At 37.5% G+C, this 15918-nt stretch overlaps 2 protein-coding genes and 1 pseudogene across 4 annotated transcripts in view; 2 read left to right on the top strand and 1 right to left on the bottom strand.

Moving 5' to 3' along the window:
* LOC141909360 (pre-mRNA-splicing factor ATP-dependent RNA helicase DHX16-like) overlaps nt 1-1080 on the bottom strand; it is a 415810-nt gene extending 414730 nt beyond the window's left edge. For both annotated transcript variants that reach the window (XM_074799799.1, XM_074799800.1), the window contains exon 1: nt 976-1080. The gene's annotated coding sequence lies outside the window, so the exon portion shown is untranslated. The remainder of the gene's footprint in view (nt 1-975) is intronic.
* A 179-nt stretch (nt 1081-1259) lies between these two features.
* Nucleotides 1260-15918, top strand: part of LOC141908928 (OTU domain-containing protein 3-like) — a 28739-nt gene continuing 14080 nt past the window's right edge. Inside the window, exons 1-4 of one of the 2 annotated variants that reach the window (XM_074799222.1) lie at nt 1260-1342; nt 11072-11315; nt 12015-12163; nt 12514-12623. In XM_074799222.1, coding sequence (XP_074655323.1) covers nt 11107-11315; nt 12015-12163; nt 12514-12623 — 468 coding nt within the window. In that variant the 5' untranslated portion in view covers nt 1260-1342; nt 11072-11106. Of the gene's footprint in view, nt 1343-11071; nt 11316-12014; nt 12164-12513; nt 12627-15918 lie in introns of both variants that reach the window. The other variant, XM_074799221.1, reaches the window with a different exon arrangement.
* On the top strand, nt 6253-7724 carry LOC141909166 (uncharacterized; annotated as a pseudogene).

Here is a 15918-nt window from a genome sequence, read left to right as displayed (position 1 = left end):
TCGTCAGGTGAGGTGTTAGGCCAATAGGTATCAAACAAACTAAGAATCTGTTGTGCGTTGATTACAACAAAAATTAGACGGATATCTCGGGGACCGGTTCCTCAGTTGAGACTTAAGTCCAAAAATGGCCTTAAATCTTAAGACTGGTCTTAAGTTGTTAGATTGGCTATAGAACTAAAATGATCTTAAATTGGTCTTAAGTCTAAGCCATGACTATGGGACTGGGCCCAGAAAATGCCAGGCAAATTACTCATCAGTCAAATTGGCTGACGAAGATTGCATACAAAAATGACCTTCCCATTCCTGACTGGTTTGTGAAAATATCCGATCATGAAACTAAACCACAGACAGGTTACTGACTATTTTGAGTGAGCCCGGTGGTCTAGTGGAAAGACGCTCGACTGGCAATCTGCTGATCCGGGTTCGGTTTCCACTCTATGCTACTATTTTCTCTATCTCTGTTCTCCACACTTAAATTTTGGCGTTAAATGACATTCTTGACGTAAAATTTTCTAAGTCACCCACTTCAGTGCGAATGCGCGGCCTCAATTAGCAAATCAGCAGAACGCACCATTGACAAAATAGCTTTAAAAGGAATAATGCCGCATTGGCAAATATCGACTGCCTTTTAACTAAGAATTGATTTAATTTTATTATTACCCGGTAATGCTTTGGGCCCAAATCTACAGTGGGTGTATGATTTCAATATTAAATAAAATTGATTTGTTTTTCTTTCCAGTTTTAATGACAACATTAAATGTGTTCCTTAGGTCACTGACAACATTTTCTCTTTATTTTGAGTGTTTTCGATTTCATTCACTCCGTCCGTGGCGCAGTACGTGGTGAAGAAGTTGAAGAAGACTGAGATGAGAGAGAGAGGTTGTTTCCGAATCGATTTCTTACTAAATGTGAAAATTAATCACACATTGACCGTGGCGTTCGTCACTTAGATTTCATCTATTACATATTACTCACCTTTGCTCGATAAATGACAATCTAAAACCATTCAATCAAGTGTACAACAATAGAATAATGTAAAAAACGCATTAACCATGGGCGCAGCCATGTTCTTTTTTATCCACAGTCATTATAATCATGAAACGACGATTTCAAATAGCGGCATTGCTTTTACGATATCGATGATACAAAATTGCTGGACTGTAGAGAATTTCAACCGGTTGTCAATTTTTTGAATTTGCTTTTTGAAATAAACCATATCTTGACCGACCGAGAAATGGTCGTTTCGATCAAGTCAATTCAATTTATGCGCTGCCACCATATTTTCTTGTTTCGGATGATGAAAGTAATTTTTCGTTATATCGTTATATAATAGAGATGTTTGGTAAGTTCGACTGCTTTCCTAAAAACGAAAATCAAGGGCTGCTTAAACTTGTGTAAAAAAATGTGGGGACGGGTGTCTTCTAGTAAGTTTAGTAAGTAACCTGACTGTGGTTTAGTTTCACGATCGGATATTTATTAGCAGGCCTATATTACACATGTTATTGTTACAAGTTCACCTTCACCCAGTCCTGGCAGTGGCTGTCTCCACAGTGTATCTACGTTGCTCTACGATCCTCTGTAACCACCCACCCAGACACGTTCATTCAAATTCGCGTGACTTGCCGACACAACTACTGTCGGCATTTTTTTGCCTGTGTTCAAACTGCGATATAGCAAATAAACAACCGATTTTGATAAATAAACTATCTACACTAACCTTATGATGTCTTACGTTTGTTCATTATATCATTTTGACGATAAATCTGATTTTAGTACGATTAAATTTAAGATACAAAAATGATGCGCTGTTTAGCGATGAGACACGCATCGCTCAAGTGTCTTGTTGCTAACGAACTACAGTGTTACAATGCCTAGTTTCAAAGTGAAAAAATGGTGTCATTTTTGCTATTTCTGTATTTATATCGCATCAAGCACGGACTACGATGAAGGAACCTCCGAATGAACATAATAATAAGAAAACTGAATATGTGAGGTTTGTAATGATAGTTTATTTTTCACAATCGATTTGGTGAAACTGGATTTCTGGTGGTTTAAAGTCACAGGAATTTAAGAGTATCGAGAAAATGTCGTTCGTGTCTTAGTGTCTGTGGTACATCAGACACTAAGGTTCTTGGTGAAAGTTCACCCAGCACTGGCAGTGGTTGTCTCCACCGGTGATCTCCGTCGCTCTACGATCCTAGTGTAACCAACCATCCAGATGCGTGCATTCAAATTCGCTGTACAGTTGCCGACCAGAATTTGGTCGGCTTTTTTTGTCCGTGTTCAAACTGCGATATCTCAGCTTGTAATCAACCGATTTTGATAAATAAACTATCTACACTAACCTGATGATGTCCTGCGATAGTTCATTATATCATTTTGACAACAAATTTGATCTTAGTATGACTAGATTTAAGATATAAAATTGATGCGCTGTTTAACGATGAGACACGCATCGCTCAAGTTGTCTTGTTGCTAATGAACTACAGTGTTAGGCCAAATAAAAAAAATTAGTTGTTTATCGTCCTTTTCTTCAAAAAGCTTGGGTAGGGCGGGAGGTTTTTTTTTATTTTTTATTTTAGATCACGGCATGCGACTGGAAGTGTGGCGCCACAAGCTATACAAATACAATTCAATTCATAGAACTTTATTAACTTAGATTTTAAAATCAATCTAAATACGCTCCACAACCGGAAATCGACGCTGTGACCGCTCCATAACCGAATATTGACTTCAATTTGTTATTCAGCGAAGGCACAGCGAAGACAACATTGCTATTTCTGTATTTATATCGCATCAAGCACAGATTATGATGAAGGAACCTCCGAATGAATATAATAATAAGAAAACTGAATGTATGAGGTTTGTAACGATGGTTTATTTTTTACAATCGGTTTAGTGAAACTGGATTTCTGATGGTTTAAAGTCACAGTGATTTAAGAGTATTGAGAAAATGTCGTTCGCATCTTAGTGTCTGTGGTACATCAGACACTAAGGTTCTTGGTGAAGTTACAAGCCCATCCGACTATAAAAAGCCAAAAAGCTTACCACCAACGATTAGGTAACTAACTAGGTGTCTACTAGCCTAGGCCTACTCCGGAGGCTCCTCGTTCTCTCTCCCCCCGCCCCAGGATGCCTGCGAAGCCACTGCGGGGGGGGGGGTTTGGGGGCCAAAAGATAATAATCAAATCCACAAATAGTCATTTGTTAACATATTTGCGCATGTCTAGTTTTGTAAAGTGCACAAAATAAGAAATTGATCCACGAAAACTCGAATTCCATGCTTTAATACATTTTAAGTAATCGATGTTCTTTGAGAATATACAAGAAAAAACCAAATCTAGAGGAATAAAGGGAGTGAATGACCAGGATGTATTATTCACTTTTGAATGTAGTAGTTGCCTGACCTCAGTTACTTGGGATTGAGCACATAGAAACCACGGGGTTCAAGATCTGCTATGATATGAACTGGTTGATGCACCGCGATCATAACCACTGGGATAGACTTTAGGCCTAGATAGGTTAATTTTCGTCCCGAGTATTTGGGACTAGGAGTCATATATATATATATATATATATATATATATATATATATATATTTGTACAGGGCATTTCACCCAAAAGAAATCCTTTAAATGACCAAAATCTATCCGTTATGGTGCTTAGTATGCGTAACGGTTCTGAAATCATACGGTACAGTCCTGAAATTATACGTTGCGTTACAGAATTTAATAAGGGGCAACATAAAAAAGAGATATTGAAATAAAACATGTAACACATGATTATCATTAACATATAATTATCATCATATTTGTTTTTCCGCAGAAAAATAGAAATGTATGCATGCTTCAGTGGTCATTTTACTGGTCAATTACAGTACCGTAACAAATTATACTCAGTCCCGTTATGAATACTAAAACAGCATTTAGCTGATAAGATAAATAGTAACTATAACAATCCAAAGAGGTTGTCTGAAATTATAGATAACCTCCTTTCATATCAAAAGTAATGGAGTGAGTAGTAGCTCATCAGCTTAATCAACATCTTCAAAATAATGGTTTACATGAGGTTTACCAGTCGGCTTATAAGTCAGGCTGTAGTACAGAGACTGCTCTTGTACGTGTTCAGAATGATATTTTGATGTCAATTGACCAGGGTATGGTAGTTGGGCTGGTTATGCTCGATTTGAGCGCCGCCTTCGACACTATTGACCATGATACTCTACTCGCTCGTGTTAAACACCGAATTGGTCTGTCAGGTACTTGCTACCAATGGTTAGAATCTTAGCCTACCTTACTGATCGCTATCAAACTGTTTGTATAGGCGACTCTAAGTCTGAACCATGTTTGCTCAAATTTGGTGTACCGCAGGGGTCTGTTTTAGGTCCCCTGCTGTACACCATTTACGTTCATCCTATTGGCGATATCATAAGGAAATTCAATTTAGATTTTCATTTTTATGCAGATGATTCACAGTTGTATATCAGGATAAAACCAAAAGTTAACGAATTGGTGTCCAAAAATAAACTCCAACTTTGCTATACTGAACTTTAACATTGGATGGATTTAAACTTTCTTCAGGCAAACGGTGACAAAACTGAGTTCTCCCTAATTGGCTCTCCATCACAGCTTACTAAGCTTCGCACATTTGATCTCAATCTTGATGATGCTGTAATTACTTCATCTCACTCCTTACGTAATCTCGGCGTCATTTTTGATCAGAACATGTCCATGGCAAAACATGTAAACCACTTATGCTCTGTAGCTTTCTATCACCTTAGAAACATTAGTAAGATCAGACAGTTTTTGAATCAAGGAATTGCTGATCGCCTTATTCACGCTTTTGTGACAACTCGCCTTGACTATTGCAACTCTTTACTCTTTGTCCTCCCTGACAACATTTTAGATAAATTACAACGTGTTCAAAATTCTGCTGCCCGGATCCTGACTCGAAACTCAAAATTTTGTCACATAACACCGATTCTATACGATCTGCATTGGCTTCCAATCAAATACCGCATCCAATTTAAAATCTTGATTCTTACTTATAAATCCTTGAATGGTCAGGCCCCACAATATTTGAAATCATTAGTGCAATACAAGGCATCCTCTCAATGTTAAGATCAAACAGTCAATCACTTCTAGTCATCCCTCGTGTCAATCTAGTCTCTGCGGGTCACAGGGCTTTTTCTTACTCCACCCCACTACTTTGGAACTCCTTACCAGATGCAATTAAATCTAGTCCTTCTACTGATGTTTTTAAATCGCAACTTAAAACCCATTTGTTCACTAAAACTTTTAATTAATGATGTAAATTGTTTTTTCTATCTTTATGTTTAAATTGTGTTTTTATATTGTAAAGCCAATGAGCATATTTTATATGGATTTCAGGCTCAATAAATTATTATTAATATTATAAATTATTATCACTACTTACGTAGTGGTACTGAGTGTAACAGTAAGGAGGAAAACTAAGGTTATTATTGATTTTTTTGGTGACCATGTGTGTCGAGCAAGTCATATTATGCGTGGTGCTGCTGTACAAAGCGGTTTATTCAAGTAAGCAGGTGAAATCACAATTCTATTTGATATTTCCGGATCATCTATAGGCCCATCTACACAGAGGCACTAAAAAATCGGCTCCGTTGGAACATGCTTTTGGAGCCTGTATTTTGAAAGGCGCGCATCTACACGATTGAATTGGAAGTAACAGGGAAGCAAGGTTTTCGGTTAAACAAACGTTGTCGTTTTCGTGTGGGTATTGTACTCCCCTTTAATTTCTGGGTTAAAAATGTTAAAGAATTTTCAATCAGTTAATCAAAAGAATTTATTAGTATGAATCAGCTGAATCTATTAGTATAAAACGGAGTGCTGAATTCGTGTTGAATGCTATCTCCTCCGAGTGTGAAATGATTCACGGGCTAAGGTCTGCATTTAGTTGGCTGTTATAATGGCAGCAAATGCTGGGTTCACACACACGACTTTTTGAAGAGAAGTTGAATAGTTGTCTCATTTCTCAACTTCTCAACCATTGCCCCAATTAATTAAATAAACAGAAATAAACAAAATTGAGTCAAGATGTTTGTTCACACACACAACTAGTTACACAACTCCAGATACAGTTGTGGTCAGTGCATAGGCTATACTCAGAGATGGACGAAGAAGAAATATCATGATGCTAATCATTGCGGCAGCAATCAAAAAGAAAAAAAGAAAATTACAAAAAAGAAAAAAAACTTCAATGGGAGCGACCATGGATATCACGCCGTGTGTCAGATGGTATATTTACCGCAACTATCTGAGAGTTACGAAATTGCAGTGTGATGAGATCTTATCTAAGATTTCTCCCCTCATTGAAAAAATAGATACTCTCATATGAGACGAGCAATTCCTGCAGACGGAAGGCTTGCTGTAGGCCTAACATTGCGTTTTCTAGCGACAGGTAAGATATTGGATATCAGATATTGCATGGAGCTTCCACTAAAATTTACCTACAACTATTGATTTTCTACATTAACAGCTTATTATTATTTTCATTTCCAGGTGAAAGCTATCAATCCTTGCAGTACAGTTTTCGAATCCCCAAAAACACGCTGTCTACTATCATTCCGGAGGTATACGGTGCAATATACATTGCACTTAAAGATGAATATTTAAAAGTAAGCAACAAACGTTATTCAAAATACCAATGACATTTTTATTTGCAACTATGTGAACAGGTATACATATACAATGTAGTTACATGTGGATTATGAAATTATTATCATAGAGAAGTATATGTATTATTATTATTTTGATACATGGTATTTGGGCGATTATAGTTTTCAGCATTTTAATTACGATTAAAATTACTTGCGTCTTCTCCAAACTGGCACTCAAATAAGATTTGATTGATTCTTAATTTTGCGAGCTCTTTCATTTGCTCATTTTTTATTTTTGATAATTGCAAAGCTAAGTACTTTGCAGTTATATCGTCTTCCGTTTCAATGTTTTTTTCAGGTTCATTTTTTCTCTCTCTGACTCCCTTCAAAGTCACGATTGCCTGCCTCATCACATCGTCCTCTGGTTTCGTTCGTTTTTTTTTTGGCTGGAGAACATTTTTGAGTTTTCTTTTTTCCGTTTCAATGTTGCTAGTTGAAGTAGATGGGGTTTGCGACATCACCCTACTAAACTGCAACTCATCCTCATCTTGATCATCATCTTCTCTCTCAACCTCATCGCATTCCTCATGCTCTTGTGTGTTCTGAGTTAACAAATTCAATTCTTACTCAGAATGATTTTACAAAAACAATAAATAACATCATTATTACTTAAATGAAATGCAATGTTAATTTCTTATCTCGTAGGTTCCAAATACAAGTGAAGATTGGCAGAAAATTGCTGTGGAATTTGAAAAAAAATGGAATTTTCCAAACAGTAATGGTGCCCATGATGGAAAACATATTAGAATACAACTTCCAAAGAAATCTGGCTCTTTGTATTGTAATCACAAAGGTTTTAATAGCATTGTACTTCTTGGCTTGGTCGATGCAAATTACAAGTTTATATATGTTGACGTTGGAAGTTCGGGCAGAGCTAGTTAGTGATGGAGGCATCTTCAGAAATTCTTCTCCTTGCGATGCATTAGAGAAAAACAGCCTGAATATTCCTAGAGGAAAAGCAATGAGTCCAGGAACAAGGACAATTCCCATGACAATTGTTGCAGATGACGCATTTCCTCTTTAGAATTATATCATGAAGCCCTATCCTCGACGTAGCTTAACAAGAAATAGACGAATTTTCAACTACCGTCTTTCCCGTGCACGAAGAGTATTAAAGAACGCATTCGGGATATTGGCAAATCGTTTCAGGATTTTTCATACAGCAATATCTTTGTCACCGGACAAAATCGAGCTTATAACACTTGCAACGTGTGTGTTACATAATTATCTAATTGGGGAGAATGTTGATGCAACATTTGACAGAGAAGACCCAGTAACTCGTGAAGTAGTCGATGGAACTTGGAGAGAGTCAGGCATTCAGATGGACCGGATTGAGCGGCAAAATACTAATAGGAGTTCAAACAGAGCTTAAGCTGTCCGAGATAACCTGTGTAAATATTTCTTGAGTGATAATGGCCAGGTTTCATGGCAGTGGAATATTGAATGAACTCACCAGATTAGATATTGTCTTCTGCTTCTGGGCATACGGTTCCAAGAAGAATATAGCATTTCAAAGTAGGCCCACTTGGACTTATAACTGTCATTTGCACCAGCCCCCGACTTCTTAACATTTATTTTTTGGAACTCCCTGTTGAAGTACGTTCGAAGATTCCAAATCTTCTTTTTGGCTTCCTCAGCTTTAAAGAAAAAGATGAATTGAATGAAGAGAACTCTGATGATTTGTAATGAGCAGTGATAATTGAATTTTTTTTGTAGAAAATATGACGATGAATGTAAAATAATAAATAAGCATACAATTAATATTTAATTTGAATTTGTTATTATTGCGCTCATAAAACGTAGCATTGTTTGATAATTACCTGTCCAATTTAACGCGGCGGCTATATCAGTTAGTGCCTTCCGTTTTAGGTCTCTATTTCGATAATCCAGGGACTCCACTCACCACAAACATTCAGCTTTTTCAAAAAGATGAATCATAATCTCTATTTTATCACTGTTCTCTATGGGGGCAGCCATGTTGAAATATATCGCCCTCTCTTACCAGAAAGGAAAACTAAAAGTACGTGAGTTTACTGCACATTGATTGGCTAGATTTCTCTCGACTCAGTCGAGGAGCATGTTTTATTTCTCTCAATTAGTCGAGAGTCGAGTTGTGCTCGACTGTGAGTTGCTCGATTCCTCGACAGAAAATCGTGTGTGTAACCCAGCATAAGTGGCCACTGCTTTTGAAGGCTATTGATGAAGCCTAAATTGGCAATTTAATGCCGTATTTGGGGATTTTAGCGATGTAGTGTGACGTCATCTTGATCTACTAATGTAAACAACACGAGCAGAATTGTACAACATTTGCTGTCGAATTTACAAGTAGGCTTTTATATATTACTGATAAAACATAGAATTCTCCAATGAGAAAACTAAAAAAGAAGAAATAAAATTGACGATGATTTTTAGGCCAGCCATAGGCTGAGCCTATTACTATATAAACCATGTCATTTTTGGGCACAAAAAAGGTCACAGGACAGCCATCTTGAGTCTGATCGACCCAATTTATCTCATGCTGATGGGCCCTTGGGGGATACAAATATGTACGAACGATTTCAAAATTTCCCTCGAAAACTTCGAAATGTGTAAAAAGTGCTGATTTTGGCAAACAACAATGGATGCCAGTCGGCCATCTTGAATCTGACAGGGCCAGTTTTTGGGCTGAAGATGTGTCTAGGGTAGATACATGTGTAACCCAAATATAAAGTTACATTGAAGCATCTCAGAACGGACTACAGACGAAAAGTAAATGCAATAGCCAATTTGGGACTAAAGTCCCAAATGGGCTAAAGAGTAACATTGAGAATGATTTAGGATCGAAGTATTCGTTTGTTCATTTTATCGATCCAGTTCATATGTGATATCTCGAAAGTGAAACTAGATTCAATCAAATTCAATCAAGTCCCGGCTTCCCAATATAAATCATCAAAATATAAATATTAAACACGTTTTAAGCCCACTTGGGACTTTAGTCCCAGTGGGCTATTGCATTCACTTTTCGTCTGTAGTCCGTTTTGAGATGGCTCTGTCAGAATCAAGATGGCCAACTGGCAGCCATTGTTGTTCGCCAAAATCAGCACTTTTTACACATTTTTTAACTTTTTGAGGGAAATTTTAAAGACGCTTTGATCAATTACCTTGATCTTTGGTATATATTTGAACCCCTAAGGGCCCATCAGCTTAAGAAAAAATTGGGTGGATTGGACTCAAGATGGCCGTCTTATGACCTTTTTAGTGCCCAAAAATGTCAATTTTGATCCGAATTCTGAGTCCTGTAGCTCCCTACTGGTTTGGTATATTCCATTGCAATCGCTGATGGGTATTCTTTAAAAAGGGATGTTTTATACCTGAGACTGATATTTTTGATCAGCCAATTATGACGCAATTGGCGGCCATCTTGGTGCCATCAGTACTCATTCGTAGGTGGGAAAAAGTTTTTCCTCATTTTATTGATACCTAAGCATATTTTGTCACAACAATCAATTGGAAGGTTGTAGCTCATAACGTGTACTATGATTTTGGTGAGTTTCAAGGTCATTGGTTTTTGTATATGGCCACCAGGGGGTGTTGAATAATACAATAAGTTAGTATTTCTATATTATATTGAGAATATTTTGTTACCACAATAAATTGCAAAGTTGTAGCTCATGACATCGTCTATGATTATGGTGAGTTTTAAGGACATAAGTTATTCTATATGGTCCCCAGGGGGCGTTGAAAAAGTAGAATAACTTAGTTTATCCCTATTATATCGGTACCTAGGCATATTTTGCTACCATGATAAATTGCAAAGTTGTGGTTCATGACATGTTCTACGATTGTGGTGAGTTTCAAGGTCATTGGGTTTTGCATATGGTCACCAGAGGGCGTCGAATAGTAGAATTAGTTAGTATTTCCTTATTAAATTGGTACCTAGGCATATTTTGTTACCATGATCAATTGCAAAGTTGTAGGTCATGACATGTTCTATGATTGTGGTGAGTTTCAAGGTCATTGGTTTTCGTATATGGCCACCAGGGGGCGTTGAATATTGAAATTGTTAGATTGTTGAGCATTTGAAACCACTTCCCAAGTGGGTATGGTGTCCCAGGACCCCTAGTTTGGTTTACTCACATGAGAATATAAAACATTTTTCGCGCAAGAATTCAAAACTCGATATATACCCGGTACCCCTAGCTTACATCATTTTATTCACACCTGACCATGATCTCTAGTAAGAGTCCTGAGCGCATGTCTTTTGTTTGGAATTTCTGATCAATAAAATTCTTGTTTAATCTTTTTAGAATTTGTCTAGGCCTATAAAGTGGGTTCTATGGGCTACTTATTACCAAACATATCAAAAATAGGTTGAGTTTTGATTTTTTTCAGAAAATATCTTCCAATGATGTTAAGATTAGCCTGATATGTCATCGAAGAGGAGAGGAGGAGAAACTAAGTCTCAGAGGTTAGATAAAATGGCCCGTAAGAAAGAGGAAAGGGCAGTACGACGTGCTCATCAACAGAATAAAACTCCAATCAATCAATCATACCTCGCTGATGATGAAAACTATCCTAGTTTTTCTGCACAACTTGCAAAACTTGGTTTGCAGCTCAGGGATATACCTGGTGATGGGTAAATATCATATGGTTTATTCCCATTTCATCCCTTACTGTATGTATTCCCATTTTGCCCTTTTGCCCCTTTTCAATTTCACTACTTTCACATTTTGCCCCTTGTCATTTCACCCCTTCCCTTTTTTGTACCTTTTCTAAGAAACTAATAATGAAAATAAAGATTTACCGATTTACAGTAACGATTTACAAATATGTACTTCAAATTTAAGATTTGGTTATCATTCTGTGGAAATTTTGAGCTCTAACAAAATCAAAGAAAGTAAAACTAGAAAAATATTGACGAATTATCAAGAAAAAGAAAATGACTTGGATTTTTACCTTATGCCTTTGGTCATGAATATCAAAACATGAAATGACTGAAATTTTAACACCTTCCTTCGCTGCCACCTAGCCATTAAGGTCCAGTTGCCATTGCCGACAATATTTTTTTTGAAATTTGGTTGGGGCAAAAAAGGGAAAGGGGAGATGGGAGAGGGGCAGAATGGGAAGGGGTGAAATTGGGAAAGGGGTGAAATGGGTAAAGGGCGAAATAGGAAAGGGGCCAATTGGGGAGGGGCAAAATGGGAATAAATAAGGGGTGAAATTGGAAGGGACAAACTGGGAAGACACCATATAATATAGGCCGAGCATCGATGATAGATAAATTGATTTATATAGAAAACAATAACTAATCTGTTGGATTGTTCGTTTATTTCAGAAACTGTTTATTTCGAGCACTGGATGATCAGCTAGAAGGTCATTGTCGCAATCATCTAAAACAACGTCTGGAAACGGTGCAATATATGATCGATAATAGACGCGATTTTGAACCTTTCGTCGAAGATGATATTTCATTTGACAGACACAGTATGTACTCTCTGATATTACTTTTAAAAGAAATTAATAAAAATGGAGCAAAAATATGAATGGATAGCATCTTCGGAACTATCGTTCAATCAGGATTTCAATTCTGATGAATACAAAATGCAAAATAGCTATAGTATACATCTATTAGTGGACAGACATTACTGATAGAGAGTGTCCTATCAGCCAGTGTCCTATCAGCCCAAGGCAAGGCAACATCTATGAAAATTTCGCATTTCTGCTCAAAAGTCAATGCTTCCCCGTATTTGAAAGAAATCTTATTCTTCATCTAAAATATCCTAGAATTAAGGCTAAAGATGACTGTGTTGAAATCCTTCACAACTCTCTTTCAGTAATGTTATTGAAAAAACCTGGTACCTATGCTGGTAACGATGCTATCGTAGCCTTTTCTCGTCTTCTTGAAGTGAATATCGTGATTCATCAATATCTATCTCCTCCATGGGTAGTAAGTATAGTTTTGTTTTCGCTGTTAAAAAAAACTATTGACCTTCAGTGTTCTGAGCCCTCTTGGGCAAACCCCCAGTGACTATTGGATTCAATTTTCATCTGTCATCCATCCTTTCTCGTTAGCTCCGCTGTGACTGAAGGTCAGCGAAGCTAATGGGTTAGGGGGTGAGCCGTCGTCGTCTGTCCGTTCGTTTGTTCGTCTGTCAACTTTTCCTTCAAATCGGTACTAGTCCTACAGTTTTAATCAGATAAATTCCAAATTTGGTATCAATGTTCTATGAACCAAGGCCTATAAAGTTACAGAGCCATTTTTAGCTCCGCTGTGACCGAAGGTCAGCGGAGCTGATGGGTTAGGGGGTTCGTCATCGTCGTCCGTCCGTCCGGTGTTCGGTGTCCGGCGTCAACTTTTTTAGCTCCGCTGTGACCGAAGGTCAGCAGAGCTGATGGGTTAGGGGGTTCGTCGTCGTCGTCCGTCCGTCCGTTCGGTGTTCGGTGTCCGGCGTCAACTTTTTCTTTATATCCCTACTAGTCCTACAGTTCTGATGGGATCTTGATGAAACTTGGTATGAATGATCTATGGGGGAGTGCCTACAAAAGTACAGAGCCATAATTTTGATTTTGCAAAAATTATGCAAATTAGGGCTATTTTTAGATTTTCACTAAAATCGTTACTCCTCCATCGATTTTCAGCGGATTTCAATCAAACTTGGTATGAATGATCTATGGGGGAGTGCCTACAAAAGTACAGAGCCATATTTTTGATTTTGCATAAATTATGCAAATTAGGGCTATTTTTAGATTTTCACTTAAATCGCTACTTCTACTTCAGTTTTCAGTAGATATCAACCAAACTTGGTACGAATGATGTATGGGGGAGTGCCTACAAAAGTATAGAGCCATACTTTTGATTTTGCATAAATTATGCAAATTAGGGCTATTTTTAGATTTTCACTTAAATTGCTACTTCTACTCCAGTTTTCAGTAGATTTCAACCAAACTTCATATGAATGATCTATTGGGGAGTGCCTACAAAAGAATAGAGCCATTCTATATCGAAGCAATTGCATAGATTTTTGATAAATTTCACTTGGTGCCTATACTTGGGGACTACAGTTTGTTCCACTTATGACTTCAGTTCCAACAGTTTGTCAGTTTAGAGTATGTTAGTATGATTATTGGTATTGTGGCCCTTCTCCAAGTGGCTATAATGTCCCTGAACATCTAGTTTCAAATAGATACTGATGTGATAGTCTATGCTCCAAGTCACAACAAAGACAGCAGAGCTATATAAGCCGACAGGCTTCTTGTCTTTATATCCCTACTAGTCCTACAGTTCTGATGGGATCTTGATGAAACTTGGTATGAATGATCTATGGGGGAGTGCCTACAAAAGTACAGAGCCATAATTTTGATTTTGCTTAAATTATGCAAATTAGGGCTATTTTTAGATTTTCACTAAAATCGCTACTCCTCCATCGATTTTCAGCGGATTTCAATCAAACTTGGTATGAATGATCTATGGGGGAGTGCCTACAAAAGTACAGAGCCATATTTTTGATTTTGCATAAATTATGCAAATTAGGGCTATTTTTAGATTTTCACTTAAATCGCTACTTCTACTTCAGTTTTCAGTAGATATCAACCAAACTTGGTACGAATGATGTATGGGGGAGTGCCTACAAAAGTATAGAGCCATACTTTTGATTTTGCATAAATTATGCAAATTAGGGCTATTTTTAGATTTTCACTTAAATTGCTACTTCTACTCCAGTTTTCAGTAGATTTCAACCAAACTTCATATGAATGATCTATTGGGGAGTGCCTACAAAAGTATAGAGCCATATTTTTGATTTTGCATAAATTATGCAAATTAGGCCTTTTTTAGATTTTCCTTTCAATCGCTACTCCTCCAGTTTGTCAGTTTAGAGTATGTTAGTATGATTATTGGTATTGTGGCCCTTCTCCAAGTGGCTATAATGTCCCTGAACATCTAGTTTCAAATAGATACTGATGTGATAGTCTATCCTCCAAGCCACAACAAAGACAGCGGAGCTATATAAGCCGACAGGCTTCTTGTTTTGATTTGTCCCCCATGGGCGTCCCCTGGGGGTAAAGTTTCTATTTCTTCAAATCGCTACCTGTCCTACAGTTTTAATCAGATCAATTCCAAATTTGGTATGAATTTTCTATGGACCTAGGCCTATCAAGTTACAGAGCCATTTTTTGGATTCGTCCCCCAGGGGGCACCCCTGGGGTTGGAGTTCCTATATCTTCAAATTGCTACTAGTCCTACAGTTTTAATCAGATCAATTCCAAATTTGGTATCAATGTTCTATGGACCAAGCCCAATAAAGTTACAGAGCCATTTTTTGGATTCTTCCCCCGGGGGCGCCCCTTGGGGTGAAGTTTCTGTTTATTCAAATCGCTACTAGTCCTACTGTTATAATCAGATCAATTCCAAATTATGTGTGAATGTTCTATGGACCATGGCCTATGAAGTTACAGAGCCATTTTTTTTATTTGTCCACCAGGGGGTGCCACTGGGGGTGGAGTTTCTATTTCATTCAAATTGCTATTAGTCCTACAGTTTTAATCAGATCAAGTCCAAATTTGGTATGAATGTTCTATGGACCAATACCTACAAAGTACAGAGCCCTTTTTGGATTTGGCCAAAAGGGGGCACCCCTAGGTATGCAGCTTCCATTTCTTCTAATCACACAGCGGAGCTATATAAGCCGATAGGCTCTTTGTCAGTAGACAGAATCCAGTTATTTTGGAAGGCTGAAGATTATATATACCCGTATCTACCCATTAACTTTTTATTTGCCAGAGGTCGGCTCAACAACAATTTTCACCTATGGCGATTAAGGTTGAGTCACCTATGGAAGATTTAAGGCTAACTAAAAGTCTTGGCCAATCACAACAATATTATTGCCAAACACAGTTATGACCTGCTGATCATTACGTCCTGAGTCCCTCATGTCGCTAACTACTTGTTTCATTCATTTAGAGCAGTTTGAGCCACCTGAAAATTGATAGTTGTTTGGTGTCAACCAACACATCCGCTGTCCACACATTATCTAACCTTTATAAGATACCTATCCTCGCCACTGAACTGCTCCTTTAAACCACTACAACAAGTATTGACAGCAAACAGGGCAAGTTTCATGATAATCTTACCAAAACAACAACTCATTAGAAAATAGAAACCATTCTCATCTTGTGATATGTAAAAGGCCAATTGCAAGGATGATGTCAAGGGAGCATTTCATAATTTCAATAGTTGCTTT

This window comes from Tubulanus polymorphus, chromosome 7 (assembly GCF_964204645.1).
Source record: "Tubulanus polymorphus chromosome 7, tnTubPoly1.2, whole genome shotgun sequence".
Taxonomy (NCBI): domain Eukaryota; kingdom Metazoa; phylum Nemertea; class Palaeonemertea; order Tubulaniformes; family Tubulanidae; genus Tubulanus; species Tubulanus polymorphus.
This window is presented reverse-complemented; position numbering and strand designations above follow the sequence as displayed.